Source organism: Doryrhamphus excisus, chromosome 13 (genome assembly GCF_030265055.1).
Source record: "Doryrhamphus excisus isolate RoL2022-K1 chromosome 13, RoL_Dexc_1.0, whole genome shotgun sequence".
Lineage (NCBI taxonomy): Eukaryota > Metazoa > Chordata > Actinopteri > Syngnathiformes > Syngnathidae > Doryrhamphus > Doryrhamphus excisus.
Window position 1 is genome coordinate 5463387 of NC_080478.1, and position 27407 is coordinate 5490793.

Genomic DNA, 27407 nt, shown 5'->3' on the forward strand with positions numbered 1-27407 from the left:
GAATGATAATGATGATTAATGGTAGCTTTTGAAGTTGTGGCTTTTAATGACGTCCTTCCTGGTGGCCCTAGCTAGATGAGCCAGTCTCGTGTATACACTCACCACCTCATCGAGGACAGCCTGACAACAGAAACCAACAACAGAAAGCAGCCTTAAAATGTAGTCTGGTGCTCTGCCATCCATCAGGCAGCTACCAATATGGGAGATTAAAGTTTCATCATTTTATTTTTTGTTTCATTTTTTTTTGTGAAACCATTTGTTTTTCCATTGCTTTGTTTTACAGGGACAGTGTACATTCATTCAACAGGTTAATTTTCATCTGCCGCCCCTGGAGAGATGTTAAAAATGCCACTCAGCCACTCAGTTTTGTTTTATCACTGATAAAACATATGAACTTTTTCTCCCTGCATTAATTTTTTTTGCTATTTTTTCCACAAATATTTTTTTGTAGTACACTTTTCTCGTGGGCGGCACGGCAGTGGAGTGGTTAGCGTGAACACCTGACAGCTGGGAGACCAGGGTTCAATTCCACCCTCAGCCATCTCTGTGTGGAGTTTGCATGTTCTCCCCGTGCATGCGTGGGTTTTCTCCGGGTACTCCGGTTTCCTCCCACATTCCAAAAACATGCTAGGTTAATTGGCCACTCCAAATTGTCCATATATGTGAGTGTGAATGGTTGTTTGTCTATATGTGCCCTGTGATTGGCTGGCCACCAGTCCAGGGTGTACCCCGCCTCTCGCCCGAAGACAGCTGGGATAGGCTCCAGCACCCCCGCGACCCTTGTGAGGAAAAGCGGTGGAAAATGAATGAATGAATGATTTTTTCTTGTTATATTCTGACTTTATTCTCATATTTTGACTATATGTAATATTATATATTATATTACATATTTTATTATATATTTCTTAACTTTTCCCGTTTTAATTGTTAGATTTTATGGTATTTGTCCTTAATAATTACTTCTTGTAAAATCACTGCTTTCTTTTATTAAATACCTTTTGTCTTTCGTTTTCTTGCTTAATTGTTTTTTTTTTTAAATTTGATTATATCCTGAGGGCCATTTTGTTACTTCGGGCACCCTTTTTTCAAGTTTGAATGATTGAATGATTTACAAATGCTTTGCCGTTTTTAAAACAATATTTGTTAAATGTCAACAAAATTACATACAATTATTTGAGCAAAATTGATTCAAATGTGCAATACTCTGTAAACAAAATAACCATATCGACAATATATTTCAACAACAGAGGAAAGAGAGAACTGAAAAACATGGATCTCATATCGATATCGACACTGAAACGATATCGATGTGATCGACATTTGAATTGATCCGCCCACGCCTACTATTCATCCAATCTCCAGCCGGAGGTTTCCTTTCATTTTTGAGGAATGTTCTTCTTAGGTCGATGCCAACCTAAGAACCTTTCTTTTCTCATGTGTGCGAATGTGGGTGTGTGTGTGCACGCGCGCGTGAGTATGTGCTCGAGAGATTTGCACAGTCATGGCGCTCAAACAAATCCCTCCCCTCCGGATTGTGACAAGTCTTATTGTGGCGTCTTCCTCCTCAAGCAAGCAGGTCCACAACAGCACTACTCAGGACACTTTCAGCTCTTTTAGGACAACATTTTAAGACCTTTGCAACTACAAAACGCAGCGTGAGGTTTCTCGACATTTTGGACTTTTCGTCAAGCAGATGTTTGCTGAGAGTTTGAACGAGGTGAGTGACGGAATTGTTGGGTGATCTTTGCTAGTTGTCAAGTCAGACATTTTTGTTCTCGAAGTTTCCTCGATTTCTTTCTAAATGTTCCCTTTTTGTGCAGTGACGTCACAAAGGGTCGCTATCTTAAATGCACTCTACGACAAAATAGTGAAGTTTACTGACTTCAAACGAAATTTGCTACACCCGGTTGCGCAAATGGCAACGTTATATGCAATGTATAGTGCTGAAATTGAATTATAGAATAGCATGTATAGCCTACTCTATACGTAGTCCCTCATTTGGGAAATTACCTTCCTAAACTTGCAAAATGTAAAACAAAAACGCACTGATTAGTGACACTGACAAGTTATTCAGTATCGTTTTGACACATTTTTAAAGGGGTGTCCTAATTCTTTGGTGGTGTTTTTTGTCAATGCCATTTGTGGCGCCCCCTATGGGCTGTGGTGAAAATGCTTTATAAAACTCGTTATACAAATTCAGTGGAACCGCTTGGCATGGAAAATGTATCCATTTTCTCTGCCACTTATCCTCACTCGGGTTGCTTGTATGCTGAAGCCTATCCCAGCTAACTTTGAGCGAGAGGCGGGGTGCACCCCAGCCAGCCGCAGGCCACATATTGAACACATCACTCATTCATACCTGCAGTCGGCAATCATGCATGATTTTAGCATGTGGAAGGAAACCAGAGTACCTGGAGAAAACCCACGCATACACGAGAAGAACATGCAAACACCACACAGAGATACCAAGTGGAGATTCAAACCCAGTTTTTGACTGTGTGGCCAACATGCTAACCTCTCGCCCAACGTAAAAAATATACACCAAAAATTTGCCTCAGTCTGTGTGCATTTTCCGGTTAGCGTACAATATGGCCCACGTCTTGTCATGTTATTAATACAATGTGTTAGTCCAACTGTGTTCTTAATGTATTTTTAATCAGTAAATATGTCCATGTTAGCATCCCTAGCTTCCTAACAAAATGCCAACCGTAACAGGAAGTCAGCTACTTTGATTGTCTATGATGTCTCTGAAAAATGTTAAAGGGGGCCTATTATGCTTTTTCCACTTTTCTGACCTATAAATGTAGTTAGCATGTTGTATTCTTGTGTTAAACCATGCCAAAGTTTCCCATAATGAGGCTTGCGTATTTGGAAGTGAGCCCTGAAAGACGTTTGGGATGGCTCAAAATGCTCGGTTTGAAAAGGCGTGGTAACACTGCCCCTTTGTGACTCAATCAAGGGTCGGAAAATGAGCACAATAGGTCCGCTTAAACACACACCTTTTTATAGTTTTACATGCATAAAACAATTGTAAATGCACATAAATGACAAATGAAAGGGATAAACAATCATTTAAGGTTACTTTTATTTTCGCTCCCAATGTGACTGTTCCCAAAGACACGGTGTGGCAGCGAGATCAACGCCTTCCTGTTTTGTCATTCAGAATCAAACTACATGCAACTTTCTTTGGCTGCATTTTGTTATTGAGGTGAGAAACATTAAATTCAAGGAGTAGCAAAACAGGATGGCGGTGTTGAAGAGGAAGGCGTTTATCTCGCTGTCATATCGTGTCTTTGGGGACAGTCATGTCAATAATCACATCTTCAATAATGGTAAAAGTAGGGAAGGTAAAAATTTGATCTGGTGAGCATCTGTTGCGGTTAGTCGGGGGACCTTGGAATTGTCCTAACTTGACCCCCTAGCCAAGCACTCATAACTATATTGGAAAAATTAACATGTAATCTATGCGATCGGAATCGGCAGCATAAAACCTTGATGGGAGCATCCCCAGTTATTTCATGTGTAGAGTGCCCTAATTATGTTAAAAATCCCATTCAGAACAGGTTCTCTATGCTTGGACTCTGAAAATATTGTACTTATAAACAAATAAATAAGGAATCCTACTTTGCAGAAATTATCACTTATTAATGAGTGATAATTTCATTATTTTTTTGTTGTTTCCATAGTCCTATTCCCTCAATGACATAGTTAAAGGCTTGCTTTTTAATTTGGCAGTAAAGCGAGTCGAGCAATGACACAGCAGAAGTATTTATGTAACACCAAATTGCAAAGATGCATGCTCATCCTAGAGCAGCACTTTTCTTGCTGTCAAAGCTCAAACCGATGTCTCGTCACCCCTTTGTGCACTCAATTGCATGACACCATGAGGTCAAAGGTGGGGGGCCTGGAGGTCTGTTCTCATGTGTTCATTCTGTGTATGCACACAGTGTAAAGAGCCTATTAATAGTTAACCCTCGTGCCTTGTCAGTACTTCCACATGTGACGTCACACATTCAGTCAAATAGTCATTCTGAAACTGAAATACTGTGTTACTCAACACTCAATCAGCTGTAGCGCTGCATGTGTTAATCCATAATATACTATTTTACACAACAGGCCTGTGCTGCGGTTTTTACTCTTGAATTACAGTGTTTCCCCCACTCGCCCCGTTCTCTTGAGGTCATATGACCGACTGAGCGTAGAGGCCGAGGAGGTGAGGGAACTGGAGGCTGAACAGATTTGATTGTGCAACATACCCTGACAGAAGCTGGTGGTTCAAATCACGAGTTTGAAGGGGTTTTTTTCTGCTAAAATTGGACATGCCGCTGCAGATTAAGGGTGGTAAATGAAAATGACTGGCAGCGAAAAAGCTCTCCAGAAGCTGGAGTAAGAGATTTCCTACAATTTGTACTTGGAAGAGGGTTTCCGCCATTTGTAATTGACCATGACTAACTAAAAGTAGAGTTAAAAACAAAAAGTAAAGTAAACAATATTAAGTAACATATTCTATGAAAATCTATATATGCCATACGTATGTGTTAAGCATTTATATGGGGTTGGGCGATATGGGCCTTGGCCTGTACCACAATATTTTTCGGCTGTATTACGATATGATGAGATAAAACGATATAAAACTAGATTTGCATAAAACACTCCAAACCTTAATGAAATAATAAAATACATCCATCCATACTTTTTCTACGACGCTTATTCTTATGAGTATGCTGGAGCCTATCCTAGCTGTCTTCAGGCGAGAGGCGGAGTACACCCTGGACTGGTCGCCAGCCAATCACAGGGCACATATAGACAAACAATTGGACAATTTGGAGTCGCCAATTAATGAACCCTGGTCTTTCCAATCTCCTGACTGTGTGGCGAACATGCTAACCACTCTAAAGCACATTTATTTATTGGTAACAAACTGGCTAACTTTTCAGCACACATTGCTACAATCGTCAGCAAACTGTAATGCCTGTGATTGTGATTAAGGAAGATGTCACCCATGTATATGCATGTGTATGCACAGTTAGACGTCAAACAATGCTATTATTTTGATGGCTGGTAGTATTTCCTCTGTGTGTTGAGAACGCCTGTCCAAGGGGCTATGTACAACAATAAACATGCCTCCCGTCTTCAAACAGAACAAACAAACCAGAACACATCATCCTCGGCATTGTAAAATGCTCCTTACAATGAAGGGGTGACGTATTCATCCCTTCCCGAGTCACACACACAACCACATTAGCATGCTAAACTAAGCTAAGCCCAGGCTTAGTTTGGGAGGAGGCAGTTTGGTGTTTATAGTGAGAGTGGTCCTCCCCCTCACGACGACAGCATTTCATTCATTTTGTGTCTCAAAGTGCACTACGGTGTGTTTATGTTTATCATTTATAGTGGTATAAGTTATTTTCTATGTAGAGTATGCACATATTGACCATAATTGGTTTGAAAACCATTTAAAATATAATCAATATATTTCACTGCACTTTAGTTTAAGCATGCACCGAAATCGACCAGATTATTATCGAGAGAATGAAAAATAGTTAGTAAAATGTATAGTCCATTCATGGCAACGTGTGTGATCGCTCACGTTTCAATCGCATTCCACTTTCTGGCATCTTTGTTTACACATTTTTACACATTTTGCCTGGCGTATTAGTTTTTGTCCCACGGGCGAGCTACAATTGACTATCATGTTCATGGAGTACATACTAACTTACTTATTTAAAGTGTCACTTCATAATTATATCACATGTCTGGAAAACACAAAGTTGTGTGTTAAGTTGTTCAACATAAAGCTTTAAGATAGTGATGCCGGGGTCTCCAACATGTAGCTGGTAAGCTAGCAGTAGTTCACCAGCTGATGTTGAGTGGTTAACAAAGAATATTTGTGTAATTTTCTATTCAAACAGGAAACCTGTATTTAATGACAAATGTGCTGTGCAAATAAAGTGCAATTTTAATGTTGACAGTCAAATAAAACGCAAATAGCTCAACTGCAAGTGTGCTATCATAACCCTGGACCCTGTGGTATTTTTAATTCATTCCACATGTGTTTGTATTACTCGTATTACTAAACAGGCATCCAATTAAATGCAGGTTTGTGTCTAATAGTACACACTTTTGTACTTTTGTCACATAGCCATACAGTACATAGAGTACATAGCACAACTACATGACTAATATTATTTTTTTAACCCCTCTTCTTAAATTTGATTAATAGTTTTTGTCACTGTACAGCCCACTTCTCATTTAGTGTCAAAGCTCTTGGCATCACCCTGGCCTATGTCTTATGCATTGTGTGCTGTAACCTCCTCGCGTATGTAAATATGTGTCCATCACTGCTGTAAGTACGGACTAATGCAAAATATATATTATATTCCCACTTGAGAGCCTGGAGTCAGGGGATATTTACATTTTTGTATAAAATGAACTGAATACTAAAATAGTAGGGATGCTCCTATGCAGTACCTACAGTATGTGAGAGAGATGAAATGCAATAATTTCATATATATATATAAATAAATAAATAAAACATGGGTTATCTTGTTAGATGTTTGTACTGGGAAGCTAGCATTAGCACCTGTTCGCCGCTAGAATAACGACTCTTGCTAATGTTTTTGGCTCCAGCACATCTACATTGACGTACAGGATTCACTAGTCATGATAAGTCCTTTACAGATACCATAATGCAGTAATAGATCGTTAATTTCAACAAATATTTCACCCACAAAGATCATTTACTTCATTTGTAATGTCAGTGTAGTTGAATTAAATATATTTCTTCTGCTTTGATAAGTATGCAAACCGTTTTTCCTCAGGATTCCTAATTATGTCAGACTCGTCACGTTATTATTTTTGACCTTTTGTGAATTTTTAATACATACTTGGTCAAACAGGTTCCAATGCTTGCAGTCATGTTGTTTCAAAATCTTGTACCATTCCAAGCTTAAAGTACAGTAAACCTCTGATACGGTGAAGAAAATAAGTATTTGAACACCCTGCTATTTTGCTATTTCTCCCACTTAGAAATCATGGAGGGGTCTGAAATTTTCATCGTAGGTGCATGTCCACTGTGAGAGAGATAAACTAAAAAGAAAAATCCAGAAATCACAATGCATGATTTTTTAACAATTTATTTGTGTGATACAGCTGCAAATAAGTATTTGAACACCTGAGAAAATGAATGTTAATATTTGGTACAGTAGCCTTTGTTTGCTATTACAGAGGTCAAACGTTTCCTGTAGTTTTTCACCAGGTTTGCACACACTGCAGGAGGGATCTTGGCCCACTCCTCCACACAGATCTTCTCTAGATCAGTCAGGTTTCTGGGCTGTCGCTGAGAAACACGGAGTTTGAGCTCCCTCCAAAGATTTTCGATTGGGTTCAGGTCTGGAGACTGGCTGGGCCATGCTAGAACCTTGATATGCTTCTTACGGAGCCACTCCTTGGTTTTCCTGGCTGTGTGCTTCGGGTCGTTGTCGTGTTGGAAGACCCAGCCACGACCCATCTTCAATGCTCTGACAGAGGGAAGGAGGTTGTTCCCCAAAATCTCACAATACACGGCCCCAGTCATCCTCTCTTTAATGCAGTGCACTCGTCCTGTCCCATGTGCAGAAAAACACCCCCAAAGCATGATGCTACCACCCCCATGCTTCACAGTAGGGATGGTGTTCTTCGGATTGTACTCTTCATTCTTCTTCCTCCAAACACGCTTATTGGAATTATGACCAAAAAGTTCTATTTTGGTCTCATCTGACCATAAAACTTTCTCCCATGACTCCTCTGTATCATCCAAATGGTCATATGCAAACTTAAGACGGGCCTTGACATGTGCTGGTTTAAGCAGGGGAACCTTTCGTGCCATGCATGATTTCACATCATGACGTCTTAGTGTATTACCTACAGTAACCTTGGAAACGGTGGTCCCAGCTCTTTTCAGGTCATTGACCAAGTCCTGTCGTGTAGTTCTGGGCTGATTCCTCACCTTTCTTAGAATCATTGAGACCCCACGAGGTGATATCTTGCATGGGGCTCCACTCCGATTGAGATTGACCGTCATGTTTAGCTTCTTCCATTTTCTAATGATAGCTCCAACAGTGGACCTTTTTTCACCAAGCTGCTTGGTAATTGCTCCGTAGCCCTTTCCAGCCTTGTGGAGGTGTACAATTTTGTCTCTGGTGTCTTTGGACAGCTCTTTGGTCTTCGCCATGTTACAAGTTAAAGTCTTACTGATTGTATGGGGTGGACAGGTGTCTTTATGCAGCTAACGACCTCAAACAGGTGCATCTGATTCAGGATGATACATGGAGTGCAGGTGGACTTCTAATGGGCAGACTAACAGGTCTTTCAGGGTCAGAATTCTAGATGATACACAGGTGTTCAAATACTTATTTGCAGCTGTATCACACAAATAAATTGTTAAAAAATCATGCATTGTGATTTCTGGATTTTTCTTTTTAGTTTATCTCTCTCACAGTGGACATGCACCTACGATGAAAATTTCAGACCCCTCCATGATTTCTAAGTGGGAGAAATAGCAAAATAGCAGGGTGTTCAAATACTTATTTTCTTCACTGTATATCGGATTCAATTGTTCCCACTGGTTTTGTCCGATATAAGCGAAATCCGTTATATGCGTATACCGGAAAATGTCCGTTTTACGCATATATCGGATTTATATCCGGTATATGCGTAAATCGGATTTTATCCGTTATAAAAAGGCACTTCCTTGACTATGTTTCCAATGTACCTGGACTGGGCAATGAAAAGAGACGTAAGGTAATGAGAATTGAACTTTATTGGACTCTGAGCATAACAAATTGTTAATTAAGCTAGGCCCTGTTACGCCCGTCAGGCCTACGTTATTTCCAATAGTGAGGTTAAGATCTCATTCAATAAATCCCAGGGTGTTTTCTGGCAGCATTTGCCAGAATAACCCAGTTTCGTCGGCATTAAAAATGTCCTCTGCTTTAAAACGTCTCAGAATGTCAGCTAGCTTCGGAGCGCCACGATCGGCCATCCGATATATGCGAGGGAAATTTAATGGAAATGCATTGGAACGGGACTGGAGATTTTGTCCAAAATAGGCGAAATCCGTTATAAAAAATCCGATATATGCAATGAATTTTTATTGGAAATGCATTACAGAAAAATCGGTTCTTTTTTATCTGTCCTTTGTGAGCGAATTTCCGATATATCCGAGTCCGATATATCCGAGGTTTACTGTAGTTAGAGAAAGTGTCTTTTGCATATTTGTAGCATTTCAATGTTCAATCAAACAAATTTAAATATTAGTCGATGACAATTTTTATTATTAAGGGAGAAAGAAATCCAGAGCTACATGGCCCCCTAAAGCTAATAACTGGTTGGGTCACCCTTAGCAGCAACAACTGCAATCAAGCATTTGTGGTAACTTGCAATGAGTCTCTTACAGCGCTGTGGAGGAATTTTGGCCCTCTCATCTTTGCAGAATTGTTGTCATTCGGCCACATTGGAGGCTTTTCCAGCATGAAGCCTTTTTAAGGTCATGCCACAGCATCTCAATAGGATTCAGGTCAGGACTTGGACTAGGCCACTCCAAAGTCTTCATTTGGTTTTTCTTCAGCCATTCAGAGGTGGACTTGCTGGTGTGTTTTGGATCATTGTCCTGCTGCACAACCCAAGTTGCTTTCAGCTTGAGGTCACCAACAGGTGGTCAGACATTCTCCTTAAGAAGAATCCATGCTTCCATTTATTACAGCAAGTCTTCCAGGTGCTGAAGCAGCAAAACAGACCATCACACTACCACCACCATATTTTACTATTGATGTTCTTTTTCTAAAATCCTTTTAATGATGTAATGGGACACCCACCCTCCAGAAAGTTCAACTTTTGTCTCATCAGACCACAGTGTATTTTCCCAAAGGTCTTGGGGATCATCAAGATGTTTTTCGGCTAAATTGAGAGGAGCCTTCATGTTCTTTTTGTTCAGCAGTGGGCTTGGTCTTGGAATTTTACCATGCAGGCCGTTTTTGCCCAGTGTCTTTCTTATGGTGGGGTCATGAACACTGACTTTACCTGAGGCTAGTGAGGCCTGCAGTTCTCTAGAGGTTATTGTGGGGTCTTTTGTGACCACTAGTCCATGTTTTCACCATTTGTGGATAATGGCTCTCACTCTGTTTTGCTGGAGTCCCAAAGCTTTAGGAATGCCTTTAGAACCTTTTCCAGACTGGTAGATCTCAATTAATCTCACTTAAATTGTGTTTTAATGGGGTCCCACACAACTATCATGACGTACAAGATTCACTAGTTGCTATTCAGATACCATAATGCAGTATTTGATACTTTATATGATGTACCGATGGCCCGGGGCAAAATTGGGGCAAGTAAATCCAATCAGTGATATTCCCGTCGGGCAAGTGCACTTTGGCATGCCGTACTGCCAAGAGTTTTTTTAAAAGCGGTTCTTATTGGGTGTTGGTAAAACACGGACTGCGTAATTCCGGTGGTAATTTGCAAACCAATCCTTGCAAATCTTGAAATGGACCAATCAGAATAGTTTATTTAGACTGTGGTCCGCAGTCTACAGTCCGCGTTTTACCCACACCCGTTCTTGTTCGCAATCAACCAATCAGCGATGGTTTGACTAGGAAAACATCTATCATGGCGTCCCTGCCAACATGGTCTAATTCTTCAACAACTTGTGAAGGAAAACAGCAAAAAGTGATGAACCAGTGCCTCCTAAACAAGTATTTTATTAGCAAATCAAATGATGGCACAGGTGAGTGAATCACATTGCTGTGACAATTTGAAGTGGTCACAATGAAACACCACCCATTAGATCCAATACCAAGTGCTGATTTTGCACAAGCTACAAAATCTAGCGCTTCCATTTCTCTGTGGATTTTTCTCACCTTTGCTTCGCAAATTATTGTTTGACCATTGAGCATTTTTTTCTGTACTTTACTAGTACACAAATGTGTCTATTCAATAATGTTTCATTGTAGTGCACAACTTCTAAAAGGCAATGTGCCTAGAAGTCTCTTGACAATCCAGATTTCCATGCAACATCATGATCTATGTAGGAAAACAACCGCAAGAAATGATAATCATTTCATCTTTATTTGAGATTCTCATGTGATGCCACAAAAATGAGATGATATCATTATGGCAGTCTTTTCATTTTACATGGGGCAAGTTGGGGCAAGTAGTTCTCGTTCTCACTTTAATGATTCCCCATGGGCAAGTCATTTTTGTTTTTAATGTAGAGCCCTGCCAACACAGATCATTTACTGTCATATATAATGTCAGGGTCATTCCTGTTTATGTCAGACGTTATAATTTTTTAACCTTTGTGAATTTTAAATAGTTGGTCAAACAGGTTCCAGTGCTTGCTGCTGTTTTGTTTAAAAAATCCTCTTCCAGGTACGCTGTTGAAAATGATATGCGAGTCATACGTTGAGGGAAGTGGCTGAAAATGTTCCTTGTTAATCTCTTGTCTTATTTATTTGGATGCCAAAGTAGAAACTAAATAGAATTGAACCTTAATTTTTAAAAAGGTTTTTAACGCTACAATGAGCAATTACAACATTCCACCTATTGTTCTCGTAAATCACATAATTATTTGCTCAAAATCACCACTGTGATCTTGTAACATAACCAGATTCCAGCGGACACCTTTTTTTCCCATTTTCTCGACTCAATGACTCTTTGCAGTGTTAAATCTTGTCGTAGTGTAACCAGTTTCTGTGCAATGTTACAACTTTTGCTCTTAACATTGTTCTTGTAAATCACAAATATCACAGAAGATCACATTGCTGTCATAAATCTCCATTTATTTGTTATAGCTTGACGACTTTATTCTTACGAGATCATGCTGATATTTCTGAAAATCTCCATTCTGGCAGTTTCACTGTTTTTTTAAGCTCAATTTTTAAAGACAAACGTTGCTGTGTGGACAAAAGGGCAAATTCTTAGCATAGAAAAAGATGTGCTATAAAACAGCCATACACTTCTGCGACATTTGTCATGGCCAACTATGCTAATTAGACTATGACCGTGATGATGGCAGCCCGCCACAAATAAATGAAGGTATTGAATAAGGTGGTCCTCATATGGGCGTCAAAAACATTTTTTGGAAATGTTCAACTCTCACCCTCTATATGTGTTAGGATATCAATAAAAAACACTGTGCAAAATTTTGGATTTTTTCAACAATATTTAGAGCAGAGGTAGGGAACCTATGGCTCGGGAGCCAGTTAGGGCTCTTTTGATGACTGTATCTGGCTCTCAAGCGTTTCTTACCACAATAAAAATGTATTTTTGCTAACATTTTAAAGCAAACATCACGGAAATTATGTAAATAATATTCAAAATCAACAACTTTCTTATGCATTTTAATCCGTCCATTTATTTTCTACTGCAATACGGCCAACCATATCTATCTTTCCTGATGATATTTTCCAGGTCAAACACCAAAACTCGATTATTACTGGGTAATGCGGTAGTCTACCTCGGTCATTGAGATGTCAAAAAAACATGTAAATGTAAACTTTCCTCCTTTAGTCAAATAGTCACCTAGCTAAAGCTGCAGAACCAAGCCTTCTGGTGAAGATGGCCAAAAGAATGAAATACGTGTACTGAATACGGTTCAAAACCATGCAGCAGCAGAAGTTGCATTAATGGCAACAAGTATTAGATTTATTATTAGACACTGCGCTGCTCACGAAAGTGTGCTGGCCACACCCCATTGGCGTGGGGTAGTGTGCCTGGTCTACGTAATTAGAGCCCATTATATCTAAAACTGTTGGTCTTACATAAAAATGCACATTGCATTCAATGTTTAAAAAATGTATACGGCTCTCACAGATACACATTTTAAAATATCTGGCCTTCATGGCTCTCGTAGCCAAAAAGGTTCCCGACCCCTGATTTAGAGGTTGCTCAAGGCCTCTGAATATTTCCAGAATTGCTCATTTTTGAGGAAATTGTACCATTTTAAGAACACAAAGCAAAATAAAATAAAACATTACCTTTATTGACTAGTCACTGTGACAGAGTGGTAACCAGCATAATACAAGTAAATTACGTCATTGAAATAAAGGATGAAACAAACTTCTTATGCCTGTATCTCAAATAATGAAATCAGAACCATAGTATAATCTAAGCAATAATGTGATTTAACTGTTGTCACTCATATTTACTCATATTCTGTATCATAATAAGAAACAATAAGCTTAAAACTTATATGTTGAACTGAATATTAAACTCTAATGTAAAGCTATAGTAATATTGCCAAATACAGTGTGGTAACTAATCACCCATAATTACAGTGCTTTTTCTCACATCAGGGAATCTGCTTTGATGGTCCAGGACAACTTGCAGTAAGTATTGTTTCTATTCCTCATCTTTGGTCAACAAGGAGTTATACTCCTCAATGAGAGCAACGCCCCTCTCTGCCAAATCATTGACAACCTTCAAGCTGTGTGTGATTGAACATGCCGCCTTAATAGTTGTCTCGGGAGTCCCATGTGTCAGGGTCAGCCTGGACAAAGCCTGTCGCTAGGTCCAAACATCTGAAGAAGTTTAGGGTGTTTTTGGTCACAAACTGTGTTATGAGATGCTTGTTTGATCGACTTGACGGACTTTGTTCATGCGTTTGGGATCTTTTGGTGAATTGCCGACTCCATCCAGTCCAACAATGGCTTGTGCCGTCGTTTTGTATCAGTTGGTACTGCTGGGTCAAAAAGGGCTAACGCTATCAGCTCCTCACTCAAATACCACAGGTGCCCGGAAAACTTATTCAGTGCAGCCTTGGAAATTGCTGGATGCATTTCTTCATACCTTTTCCGACTTTGCAGAAATTGAAGATCATTATAAGGGGCAGCGATGGCATCACTGTGAACCAAGCTCTAGCATACAGTCCCACAACGAACACACAAATGTTGCGAATTACTCTAGTTTTGTAAGAAGTGAGTTTGAACTGATTGCGAAATAGGTACAATGCTTTGGCCATCCAAAGCATGGTGAATAGCTCCTGGTGCCATAAAACATGTGCCTCGAGGAGGACCACCACCAAGGAAGATAATGACAAGTTCCAGAAGCTCCCTGTAGTCATCCCTTGGCTGGAAAGATTCAAGCTGTTTTATGGCAAATTCAATGGAATCATCTTTGATGTTTGCAGCAAGATCACCATCACTTGTTATGGCTGATTTGAAGTTGACTCTGTCCATGTATAGTCCCAATGCTTCTGAAACCTTTTGAAGCTCTGAACATCAGGACCAGAGGTGAGCCCCATGCATGTGGTTAGCAAGCAGATTAGGTCAGCAAATAAGTATTATATATTTGCATGGATAATATGGAATTCCGGTTGGAATAAAATTTAAAAACCAACACAATAAAAACCACCAGTGGTAAAAATGAATTGAATGCAAATTGGTGTCATTGTCAGGGAAGTCCAATGCATATACCATAAAACATGTTTGCACAAATTATCATAATGTGCGAAAACTCCTGAATATGCACAGAATATGTCAAACTTCAAAGTTGTTGAGCAACCTCTAAATAGTAATCAATATTGATAAAATTTTGCCCAAATGTTTTTTTCATTTATCCTAACATATTGGTGGGGTGGGAGCCTGAAATTTCAAAAGTTGAAAAATAAGGACCACCCTAATATTGAAACACGGAATACGAGAAAACAAGACAGACATTTCCTAAGGCAAAAAGCTGCCTCATAAACCACACAGCCTCATCTCTTTTAAAAGGAAGTGAAACCCAGGGTGAAGTTGACAACTTTTCACCTACAACACACCCACGAAAATACTTAATACTTTTATGAATACTTTTTCCACTGAGGGACTCGTAGTGAAAAATGATATTTTTTGATATTTGATATTTTTTTTACTAAGAAGTTATATATATTTCAAGAAAAAAACTGCATTGGTGAATAAGTAGGCTTGTTATATTAACAGATTTTGCTGGATGATAATTGGCCTAGAAATTATTGTCGATAATCACTATTATTGACAAAATTCAATGTTTCTAATGTCCTTCAACACATCTTTCACTTGGTTACACAGTTCAGGGATTGCTGTTTGTGATGTGTACATGTACGTTTTCTCAGGCAATTGGTACTGTATGTCAAACATGTGGAACATTTCCCAAATGTTGTATTTCTTTAGAGCGTTTGAGACTGACTGACTGTTGGGACACAGGCTCCTTTCCGCCTCTGTTTAGGTGTGCACACAAGCTGGTCATGTTCCTCTTTTTCCTCGTCACTACTTTGGAACAAATGCGACATATCGGTTCGTTGGTGTTCATGCGCTCATCTTGTTCATTCTGTTTAAAACCAAAATATTCCTACACTGAGGCATTTGCCATCGTGTTTGTGCCTTCATTCATGTTAGCTTATGCTTGCTCAAAAGGCTAACTTGCTAGCCAAGGAAGTCCCATCCCCACGTACTGGGACAATAACTGTTTACTTTCTCCTCTCATTCCACTGTAGCACCATCTTGCCATCCAGCCTGAAAGGCACATGTCAATTTATCGAGGCCGGCAAATATGATCAACTTCTTTTTTTTAATGGTTGCATTAATCTTTTTTTCCCACCATTTTTGCTGTTTCTTTATTTTCCAAATATTTCAACATTCTTCCAGTAATTGTATTTATGTTATTGTATTGTTATTTTTCTTCTCAAAGTATTATGATTTTATTCCCATAATATTTTGACTGTATTCCCATGTTGTATCTTTTTACCCAACCTAATTTTCCAACTTTATTTTTTTTTTTAATGATAATATTACGATTTAAAGCATTTAAAAAATATATTTAAACTCTGCTTTAAAAATGACATTTTTGATTCTTGTAAAATTGCAACTTTTTTCTCGTTGGAATACTACTTTTTCCTAATATTTTTACTGAATCTGTTTATTTAATCTGTGTTTATTTATTTTAATTTTCAACTTTCTTCTTGTCAATTTTTTCTCATAACGATGACTCTAACAGCTATAATGTAACGTTTTGCCTCAACCTAAATTTCCAAAAATTACAACTTTTTTTAAATGCTTCTGATATTAATCAGAAATATTTTGTGTAATTTTGAAAAAGATATTTAAAGAAAATGAATGAATAAATGAATGAACTTTATTTTTCCTTGTGATATTGGGATGTTATTTTTTGTAAATGTTATACATCAAATTCTGTCTCAAAATATTATGATTTTATTCTTATAATATATTTTTTAGTTTTCTTGTATAATTATGTTCAAACCATAACTACAGTAAATAGACATGGACTGTCTCTGTTCTCTGCAGGAGAAGCATCGCAAGAGAAGATTCCAAGCCGGGAAGCCTCTTGTGACAGCCTGGCTTGGTCATAACGGAACGGGACATCGGATCATGTTCTGCAATGTTTGCTGATGCGGTTGTGACGTTGAGATCTGTCAGCCATGTTGGATCCTGGATGTGCGCAAGAGGACTTAAGCCTGTTTAGCAGCCAACATGCTTTAATTCACTCACAAACACATGACCTTAACTTAAGTCTTTTTCCTCCGACATCAGTGGAGAGTTAAGCTGTGTATGTGTGTGTACTTTTATGGAACAATGGAGGATATTTGGACATTCCCACCAATTAATTAAAAAACATCAAGACTTATGGGATAAATCGCAACTTTACTACAATCTGGACCAGCCCTCTATTCCACAATGCAGTGTTCATTGAGAAAGAAAACGCTAGGACGTGGTTCGGACTTCTCGGCCATCGCCGTCCCCTCCATGCACGGGTCCGGGTACCTGGACTACACGGTGGAAAGCCACGCCTCCAAATCCCTGCATCTTATGGACGAGTTCCGAAGGCAAGAGATGCTGTGCGACCTGGTGCTGCACGTCACGCACAAGGAGAAGAGCATGGACTTTAAGGTGATGACACTACTACAGGAAATACGGTAAACCGAGTGGGTCAAACGTAACTCGGATGGCAGACTTGGAAATTCAATATTTAATAGTAGCTAGCTCAAGGATTGTCAACATTTTTAGTACCATCCAATAACATTTTGATTTGCAAGCACCAACTTTTTTTGCAACCTCCTCTAACCGTCAGTTAAACTGACATTTTCAGCAGAAAATGTCATTTCAATTCAATTTCAACGTGTATGTCTCTAATATGATGATATAATAATACAGTAATCCCTCACCACTCGGCCCTTGGAAGTTTGCGGCTACACTCTAGCATAGTTTTTCAAAAATATATTAATAAATCCTGCTGTTTTGTGGTTGAATACCGTCTCCTCAGTCAACAATATGCATGACTAAGAAAACTCAATGCATTTTGTTGCCTAAATAAAGCATTTCCAAGCATAAAAATGGCTAAATGAACTAAAATATAAATATGACATTCAGAAGACAAATTGAAAGAGATTTTGATGATATGAAGTATTTTACACTGGTCACTAGGTGTCAGCAATGCTACATTGATGACACAATAGCCACGGAAGGAAGTACTGTAAAAAAACAACAAACTATCCCAATGTGAATGTGGCATTTGAAGAAATGCTCCAAATGTTTGACAGACAACGAATTGCCTGTGAGAAAATGAAATGCACAACTTGTTAAAACATGACATTTACAGAAAAATTGTATTATTATTATTATTATTATGCGCAGGCCTCACAGCTAGGAGACCCGAGTTCGATTCCACCCTCGGGCATCTCTGGAGTTTGCATGTTCTCCCCATGCATGTGTGGGTTTTCTCCGGGTATTCCGGTTTCCTCCCACATTCCAAAAACATGCTAGGTTAATTGGCGACTCCAAATTGTCCATAGGTATGAATGTGAGTGTGAATGGTTGTTTGTCTATATGTGCCCTGTGATTGGCTGGCCACCAGTCCAGGGTGTACCTCGCCTCTCGCCCGAAGACTAGGGATAGGCTCCAGCACCCCCCACGACCCTTGTGAGGAAAAAGCAGTAGAAAATGAATGAATGAATGTTATTATTATTATTATTACATTTTGTCGTAATATTAGTGGTTTATTTGGTCTCAATATTGCTTAGCGGCAATTTTGGGGACAAACATTTAAAAATGCACCTGCATTGTTTTATGACTTAAATTTAAAGTTTATTTGTCATGGTACTTTTTTTGAAATCAAGGTTAAAATCTTGCCTCGCCTCGGTCCCCTGGACCCAGTCTCGTGTGTGGTCTTGTCTCGTGATTCCCCTGATATATAATAATGAATATTCTGATGTGAATGCAACATCTCATAAGCTATCTCTGCTGGTTGTTTCAGGTGCACAAGGTGGTCCTGGCTTCTTGCAGCCCCTACTTCAGAGCCATGTTTACCAGCAGTTTCAAGGAGTGTCACGCCTCTGAGGTCACCCTGCGTGATGTCTGCCCTCAGGTGGTGGGAAGGCTCATTGACTTTGCCTACACGTCCCACATCATCGTGGGGGAAAAGTGCGTGCTGCATGTCCTTTTGGGTGCCATGAGGTAACCGCACAAATACAAAACAAATAACATTACATAACATACAATTCTAAGGCCTGTTTGAAATAGCTTTTGTTTTTGCCGTCTGTCAGGTTCCAGATGGAGGATGTAGCCAAGGCGTGCTGTGACTACCTCACCAAGCACCTGGAGTCGTCCAACGTCATTGGCATCACTCGCTTCGCAGAGGAGATCGGATGCGTCGAGCTGTACAAGCAAGGCCGGGAGTACATCAACACACACTTCAGTGAGGTGACACTTGCATACGGTCTTAACAAGCTGGATTGAAGGGATGTCTTTAGGGGGGATGGGCTCCACTACAGTATTTCAAATGTGTCTTGTTGGATGCTGGCTTGCCCCAGGTGACCAAAGAAGACGAATTCTTCAGTCTGTCTCATTGCCAGCTGCTGGAGCTCATCAGTCAGGACAGCATCAAGGTGCTCTGTGAGTCGGAGGTGTGTGTGCCCCACTTAAGTCATTCAATTCCAGCCATAGCCATTTTTTTAAAAGACCGGGCGTTTTAGACAATTTTGAGAGCACACACAATATTGTGCTCTATGGCTATATAAACATTGAACCTACCAAAAGACACATTAGATTCCTGTCTTTCATTTAAAAAAAAGTTATTTTCTACCCTTGTCTGTGGTTTAGTAATCAGCAGCAGAACATAGGTAAGTTCCAGGAAAATATCAGCTGCCAACTAGAAAAAGTTTTTTGTGAAAAGTTACATTTCAAGCATAACTTAATAGTTTTTGCTTTTATGACGCCTCAAATATCTAAACAACTATACCACAATATAAACAACATCAAAATAATTTCTTTCCAAATATAACTGAACTATTGGAACTGAACTGTGTGTGCGTGCATGTGTTTTCCTTACTAAAATTTCCTTACTATTTTTTTTCCTGTGGTAGGCAATGTAACAGCTGCCTTCATGCAAGGTCATCCTCTTCCTGTCATGTGTGTTTCTCCTTCCTCTCATGATGCACATCTGCCACCTAGTGGCCGTTCTTGTGGCTTTGAAATTGCTCTCAAGCTTCATCCATTAGTGAGGAATTGCATGATCACCTCCTTTTTAGTTTTCTAAAAAACTGTAAAAGGCCTATTAATACATTGTTTGGAATGGGCGTTCAGGTTTATAAAAATATATAGCTATGTCTTTGGTATTGAATGAGTTAAAAACACTCATTAATGCTTCTCTAAAAGTGTTTGAAGACTGGAGATTAAAAGTACCCTTGGAGCTGGAAGGCCAACATGAAATTTGACTAAAAGTACCAAGAAAATACGGTCCAAATGTGGCTTACACCCTTTCATAGCTGCATCACATCCGTAACAATACCCCACTCGCAGTAAGACGAAGCCAGAACCCAGCAAAGGTGGGATATGACCTTAACGGGGTGTGCTTTTGCACAGCAACACGGCTTCCTGCAGTAAGATAATTGAATGCATGAGCTCCAGCTTCTGCTATGAAATAAATGTTTTCGTTCAGTGACAATTGCAGGGCTCCGCGTCATCATTCAATGTCAACGTTTATAGAACAGTGACAGAAAAAAGGTGGAACAATGCTTACTGTGTGAAAGGAGTGACAGTTGTCCCCTCGTTACATTATTCCCGCTATTACGGGAATATAGACATAAGAAGAAAGTTGACATAGTTGCTTTACAAAACATCACAGAGGCCTTGCATCCTTGGATTTGTTTTGGATTTGGATTGTTGAGTAAGTGGCGACGGTAAATGTAAATAACAAGTACAGACATGATTTCAGGTCTATAAAGCGTGTACAGACTGGGTCCGCTGGGATATGGAGAATCGAGCCCAGTACCTCCACGCTCTCCTGAATGCCGTCCACATCTATGCTCTGCCTCCCAAGTTCTTAAAAAACCAGCTCCTGTCATGCCCCATCCTTAGCAAGGTACTTATTGCTCAGTATGTCTATGGTACATTCAGCTTATCTTCGCCTCACAGTCACGTGCTCCTTTTCCACACTTGGCTGTGTGTACTGCAGGCCAACGCTTGCAAGGACTTCCTCTCGAAGATCTTCCAGGAAATGACGTTGAGGAAGGTTACTCCAGCTCCCATACGTGGAACACAGCTCATCTATGTGGCTGGCGGGTATGACAAAAATAAACACGCATGCCTTCGCTCTGCACACTCTCCACTTTGCTGCAGCGCTCTGTTTTCTTGCTGCCCTCACTTTCGTCTTGGATAAAGTCTCTCAATAAGGAGATACATTGCTGTTTTGTTTTTAGCAACTTCTTTGGAAAAGCAGCTCAAATGACCCTAAAATGGTCCAAAAAATGCACACATGACTCCTTTCAAGCTGATATAATTGGAGGAATAATTCCTGAACGTTGGATGACTTTATTTTCTTTGATCTGAAGCCTCCATGTATTAAATGGCATTGAAAATCAATAGAGTTCTTGTTCTGACAGGCAGGAGTCATGCTGGTAAGTTTAAAAGTGATGGTTTGAATCACCAAATAGTAAAACTATGACACGTAGCAATTTATTCTTTCATCTTAAGCCTCCCTGTGTCAAATACCACTCAAAATCAACACGGTTCCTGATCTGACTGGGAGGAATCATGCTGAAAAGTATAAAGGAGATGATTTCAACCAATAATGGATAGCAATTTATTCTTGCATCTTAAGCCTTCTATGCTATTGAAAATCAACAGGGAAATGTTAAAGCAGATGATTTGGGCTAAGAAATGTTCAAACGAATAGACGTGCAGTGATTTATTCTTTGATTCTTAAGACCCTTGGGTCTAATAGCATTCAAAATCAACAGGGTTCTGTTCTGACAGGGAGGAATCGTGTTGGAATGTTTAAAAGAAATGATTGACCAGCAAATACTAAAACTAATAAACATGAAATGATATATTCTTTGCTATTAAGCCTTCTTGAGTCTTTTAAAAAATCAATAGGTTTCTTGCTCTGGTAGGAAGGAAGCATGCTGGAATGTAAAGGAGATGATTTTGAACCAAAAGCCTTTAAAGGGACTGTTTGTAATAAATAACTAAGACTAATAACAATTTTTATTATTTGATCATAAAAGCAGGGGGTTAAATAGCATTCAAAATCAATAAGGTTCTTGTTCCAACAGGGTGGATAATGCCAGGATGTTTGTACTATGAGCTAATTTTAGCCAACAAAGGAATGTGAGAGTTGGTGCCAATGCTTGTGCCAAGCATTTAAAATCAACAGGTTCTTGCTCTGAGATATACGTATAAATAATACCAGAAGGTTTAACCAAGATAATTGTGACCAGTGAATAATAAAAGTAATAACATGCAGTGATGTTATCTTTCAACTTCAAACAGCATTCAGAATCAATAGATTTCTTGCTCTGACGTGCCAGTTTGACCTCACCCAAACTGATTTATTCCTCTTCAGTTACCGGCAGCATTCCTTGGCAACCATGGAGGCGTTCGACCCCCGCAGGAAAGTGTGGATAAAGCTGGCTGACATGGCCGCCCCCAGCAGTGGCCTGGCAGCGTGCTCCCTTTTCGGGCTCCTCTACACTGTGGGTCCTCCACCTGGATCTGAACCGCTCCATGTGATTCTTCTTCTAAGGTAGTCAAAGCTGTCTACCTCGTCTTTCAGGTGGGTGGCAGGAACCTCTCGTTGGAGAACAACACAGAGTCCGACATGCTGTGCTGCTACAACCCCATGACTAACCAGTGGAGCCAGCGCGCCCCCCTTAACACACCCCGCAACCGGCTCGGGGTGGCCGTGGTGGACGGCTGCATCTATGCCGTGGGCGGCTCCCAGGGCTCCACGCTGCACAACACCGTGGAGAGGTCGGTGACCGATGTTCTGGCCTGTCCCAAGTAAAGTCAAAGTTGACACACTTTGCTTTTCAGGTGGGATCCGGAGTCCAATCGCTGGTCCTATGTGTGCCCCATGTCGGTGGCCCGCATGGGGTCAGGGGTGGCGGCCTGCGGGGGGGCCCTCTATGTGGTGGGTGGGCTGGATGGACCTAACCGCTCCAATGCGACGGAGAAATACCAACCTGACACTAACACCTGGCACCAGCTGGCACCCATGACCACTGTACGCAGCGGACTAGGTAAGCCCGCAAGAAGCAAAAACACCCAAACTGATAGTTCTGGCTTAGTTACGTTATTTTTGCAGGGTTGGTGTGCGTCAACTCTTACCTGTATGCCATTGGAGGCTACGACGGACACCACCCGCTGGCCACCGTGGAACGCTACAACATAGCCAGGAACATGTGGGAGCCCAAGGCGGCCATGCAGAGCTGCAGGAGCGCACACAGCGTGGCTGTGCACCAGGGGCGCATCTTTGTGCTCGGTCAGTCACAAAATCGCTTTCAACTTACTACTTTCAAAAAAGCTTTCAAGGAAAAGTGCACTTTTGGGGGGGAATTTTGCCTATGTGGCTCACACAAGGATTGATGGGATGATGGGCAAAATTCCCAAAAAAGAACAGTTTTCCTTTTAAGAACTCATATGTTCACCCAAGACTTATCTCTCTTAAGCTCGGGCCGCCGAGTATGAAAGAATTTTTGTGACACACATGACACGGTTGTGTTAAGAGATAGCCCAGTTAGTGTTAGCTGATATGTTCTATAAAAAGGTAGCGTCATATTGTTTTTACATAACCACTGGTTAACTTTTTACACTTGATTGACAATTGATAGCACCTTTTACACTTCCAGGTTTGTTGGCCAATTTGCTTCTGGCTTTTGTTTCACTGCTCTGTTTAAACAGCGTGGGAGGTTAAAGTTGGCCTGACAGTATTCCGCCATTCGCGGTGGTATTGTTGCCGTATCCGTATCAGTCCATGGCTGTTTTTTATTGGCACTTGGCACATTCTAAAAACACAAAATAAAAAAAAATATATATATTTTTTAATTTAAACAAAATATTCATTCATTCATTTTCTACCGCTTTTCCTCACGAGGGTCGCGGGGTTGCTGGAGCCTATCCCAGCTGTCTTTGGACGAGAGGCGGGGTACACCCTGGACTGGTGGCCAGCCAATCACAGGGCACATATAGACAAACAACCATTCACACTCACATTCATACCTATGGACAATTTGGAGTCGCCAATTAACCTAGCATGTTTTTGGAATGTGGGAGGAAACCGGAGTACCCGGAGAAAACCCACGCATGCACGGGGAGAACATGCAAACTCCACACAGAGATGGCCGAGGGTGGAATTGAACCCTGGTCTCCTAGCTGTGAGGCTAACCACCGCGCTAACCACTTGACCGCCGTGCCGCCTAAACAAAATATATATATATATACGTATTTTTTAACTGCAAAAATGGGAAAAAACGAGCAGTAATTTTGCAGCAATTAAGGCAAAATAAAAGGAGAATAAAGTCATAATATTAAGAGGAAAAAATAGCATATAATGAAATATTGTATAATTCTATGGAACAGTTAATCGCTTAAGTGTGCTTTTATCCACTCCTGTATTGGACTGAATGACAAAAGCCACAAGATGCCAGGTGGAATACATGGTGGTCGTACATGCATTTTGGGAATAATTTTAGGAATAATAACAATCATGTTGTGGACGTCCACCATGTGTCCTTCCAGGAGGCTTCAACCAGCATGACTTCCTGTCTAGCGTGGAGTGTTACTGCCCCGAAAAGAACGAATGGATGTATGTCACGGAAATGTCGATTGGGCGCAGCGGCATGGGCGTGGCTGTCACCATGGAGCCCTGTCCCGGCAGCCTTCCGGACCAAGAAGAAGACGACGACGAGCAGGACGCCACAAACTGATGAAGGACGAACACACAGAGGCTCCTCTTGGCGGTGTATGGAAGAGAAACATGGTGGCCCTTTTTAATGTAGAATATCACAGGCGGACTTTGGCATGGAAAAGGACACCAAAGACATTTACTCAGCGGTGGAAACCAAGGTGCTACAATTACCACAAACCCATACTATTTACTATTTAATTCATTTTGAAAAACATTGTCTTATTGCATTTCTACCTCTCTAGCTTCCCCCGCCCCTGGACACGCACCCTCTAAAGCACTTTCTTTATGCCCTTACCGTGCTGTGCCAGCATACTTTTCATATTTACCTGATATCCCCGGTCTTACTTTGAGACATTAAGAAATATCAACACAAATGTTCATTGTTTTTTCTAAAGTAAATTTATTATTTTTTAATCTATCCAAATAAATTATTATTGAATTGTTTTTAAAAATATATATATATTCAATAAAATAGTAGCCCTGATTGTATTAGACCAGGGCTGAGCAGTCTGGAACATATTCTACAAATACTGTTAAACAAGAAAATGGGAAATAAAATACCAGTAATTCTACAAGAACAACATTAAAACTTTCAGAGAATTATTACAAAAATGTTGTAATAACATGGGAACAAAAAAGCAACACTATACTTACTTAAGATTATTACCAGCCTTAAAGAATTAAAATGAATTTGCAATTTAAAGAAAAAAAAACTTTTTGAAAAGTTGTAATATTATGACAAACAAAGACAAAATGTGAGAAAATTAGGTTGTGAAAAATATAATAAAACATAAACAATTATATTGCAACAGTCAAGTCATAACATTATGAGAAAGGAACATGTTTGTCAAATTAAAAACTACAAAAATGCCCCCCCCCCCCAAAAAAACGAGCCAAAAAAAAGTCAAAAAGTAGATTTTTCACCTGTACCATAATATGACAGGCAGGCTGTTTTTTCTTGAAATGTATTGAAATGGCCCGTCCAGCTTTCATTGGTCTGCATGTGGCCATCATGGAAGACGTTTGGACACCCCTGTATTCGACCGTTTCCTTTGTGTGCTGCTTCTGAAGTTTACATGATGAAATGATTCATTCCTAATTGGTCAAACTTGAGTCACTAAATTGATTTGTTGTTTTTGTTGATGAATGCGTATCTTGTCGTCTGAAATGTCACCAAGTGATAAAAGACTAAGATGAATATATTAATGCTGATGGAAAATACATATTCAATTTTTTTTTACTTTATATAACTGGATTTAATTGTATAATATAAGTATTTTTATGAACTTTTACAGTCTTTTTCCACATTTCCACCTGAAAGCTACCTATGTAACAATAACGTTTTATAATGCATGGATCAATGAGGGCTTAACGGTAGTAGTGTAATAGCACACAGCCACCACTAGGTGGTGCAAGACGTCCAAAAACTGCATTTTCAGTTTCTACTGGAGCATCCTTGCAGCACAACTCCTTAATGTTGACATGAAGGAAGTCATTTAAAAAGGGTGGGAGTGTGTTGACATTGAGACAGTAAATCCATACTTGGAATAATAATTAGGCCTTTGCTAACATGTTGATGTGACAGTGTTAGTCTTCAAGAGGACCTGAGCTCCTCGAGGCCTCACTTGGCTGTTTATGGTCTGTTATTGTGTGATTGTAGCCAAATGTTTGACAAATGCTGGACAAACACAAAGAGCGCTGAGATCCGTCCTTATTGACGCAGAAACCTGTTGAGCAAAGAGCAGATTGGCGTCACTGTGATGCGTTCAGGCTCCAGCAAGTGAGATGCATGACTCACTATTTCTTTGGCAATTTGAGTGACGCAATTACCTCAGAGGTCCCTTTTTTTTTTTTTAAATCTCTTGTCACATACACATATCGTGGTGCGAGTTCTTGCAGATATTGGACCATCCGCTCCCTGAGATCAGTTTGTTATGCTACTACAAGCGGAGGAGGAACACAAAAAGAGGCAAAAGGAAGCGTTTGCATGCATAGGGATGTGACTAAGTTCAATTGAGATAGAAATTTTCCGTTCAAGAGTCAAGCTGCGGACACCATTCAACTTTGAGTAGTCCAAATAGTGCAGGTCAAAATAGAACTTAACCGCTATTGTTAATAAAATGTAAACACAATAAAACAGTCATAACTTTATACTGATGAGTTACGTCATATGCAAGCTAGTAACACTTTGCAATAAGGTACACAAAGTAACAGTAGTTATTGAGGAACGAACCTACTAACCACTATACACGTTTAGTTCCTCAGGAACTACTGTATTTTTGTGTACGTCATAGTAAAGTGAGACGCTATGGCTATATGAACAGCAAACCTACCAAAAGAAAGATTAGACTTCCATCTTTCATGAGGAAAAAAAAAAATTCCAGCTTTTTCCGCAGTAGAACATAAGCAGGTTTCAGGAAAATATCAGTTCCTGACTAAAATGGGAGAAAACACAAAAAGGGTTGCTTTACATCAAAAATAGTTTATTTACAAACCATAAACTATTGATAGTTTTCACGTTTGTAATTGTTTTCACGTTGCGTAACTTCCTCCACGTTCTTCAACTTCCTCCTTCCTGTCATTTATGTTTTTTTGCACAATGCACTTTTGCCACATTGAGGCCATTTTTCTGGCTTAAAACTGCTCCAAGAGTTACATCCATTAGGCAACTTTTTTTCTCCGGCAAAAAATTGTAAAAGACATATAAATACATTTTTGGCATTGAATGAGTTCACTTGGAAGAATCTGCTTATCCGCAAAAAAAAGTACAAGTTAATACTAGAGGCCGTCATGCATGACAGCGGTTCTAAAGGTTTTGTGTGACTTTAGAGGCGTATTTTTCCTCTGAAAATGTAATGAAAATGTCAAAATTGAGAATGTGTTTCATATCCTGTTCTGTGGTTATCATCACAGTTTTTACTTTTTCGCGTCCCATTAAAACGCGCGCCCAAAAAGAAGCACAACACATTTCCAGTTAGTCTGATCTCATCTGATATTTGGCGTTTAGGTTCCAGTTCCTGTTCTATGGTTGTCATCACATTGTTGTCTTTGTCAACCATCTGTGGTGGTATCACAGAAAGATACCAAAATAGCGGTTGACATGCACGTCCAGTCGTGTGCGGTTCAGCCTTCCGACGCTCACTGAGATTTGCTGACATCTTGCGTGGTCATATTTTTGAGGCATATTTGCCTTGCTTATTGTTATCAGCACACAG

The 27407-nt window shown here is 39.9% G+C and overlaps 1 protein-coding gene across 3 annotated transcripts; it reads left to right on the forward strand.

Moving 5' to 3' along the window:
- The first annotated feature begins 1357 nt into the window (after positions 1 to 1357).
- On the forward strand, positions 1358 to 27407 carry keap1a (kelch-like ECH-associated protein 1a). 3 transcript variants are annotated; one of them, XM_058090781.1, is made up of 13 exons: positions 1359 to 1717; positions 13332 to 13364; positions 16296 to 16898; positions 18262 to 18461; positions 18551 to 18707; positions 18818 to 18910; positions 20221 to 20367; positions 20461 to 20567; positions 21850 to 21979; positions 22060 to 22256; positions 22320 to 22525; positions 22591 to 22767; positions 24024 to 27406. In XM_058090781.1, exons 3-13 carry the CDS (start codon positions 16686 to 16688, stop codon positions 24209 to 24211), a joined length of 1815 nt encoding a protein of 604 aa, XP_057946764.1. In that variant the 5' UTR covers positions 1359 to 1717; positions 13332 to 13364; positions 16296 to 16685; the 3' UTR covers positions 24212 to 27406. The 3 variants fall into 3 exon arrangements, with proteins under 3 accessions (XP_057946765.1, XP_057946764.1, XP_057946763.1); XM_058090780.1 differs by lacking the exon at positions 13332 to 13364; XM_058090782.1 differs by lacking the exons at positions 13332 to 13364; positions 18818 to 18910 and having other exon boundaries at positions 1358 to 1717; positions 24024 to 27407.

What these genes read in the sequence shown, in the direction of transcription:
- keap1a (XM_058090781.1), top strand. Translation starts at nt 16,686, where the DNA reads ATGCAGTGTTCATTGAGAAAGAAAACGCTAGGACGTGGTTCGGACTTC. An exon ending in CATGCCCCATCCTTAGCAAG is followed by an intron (nt 20,368 to 20,460) that starts GTACTTATTGCT and finishes TGTGTACTGCAG; the next exon opens with GCCAACGCTTGCAAGGACTT. An exon ending in CACTGTACGCAGCGGACTAG is followed by an intron (nt 22,526 to 22,590) that starts GTAAGCCCGCAA and finishes TTATTTTTGCAG; the next exon opens with GGTTGGTGTGCGTCAACTCT.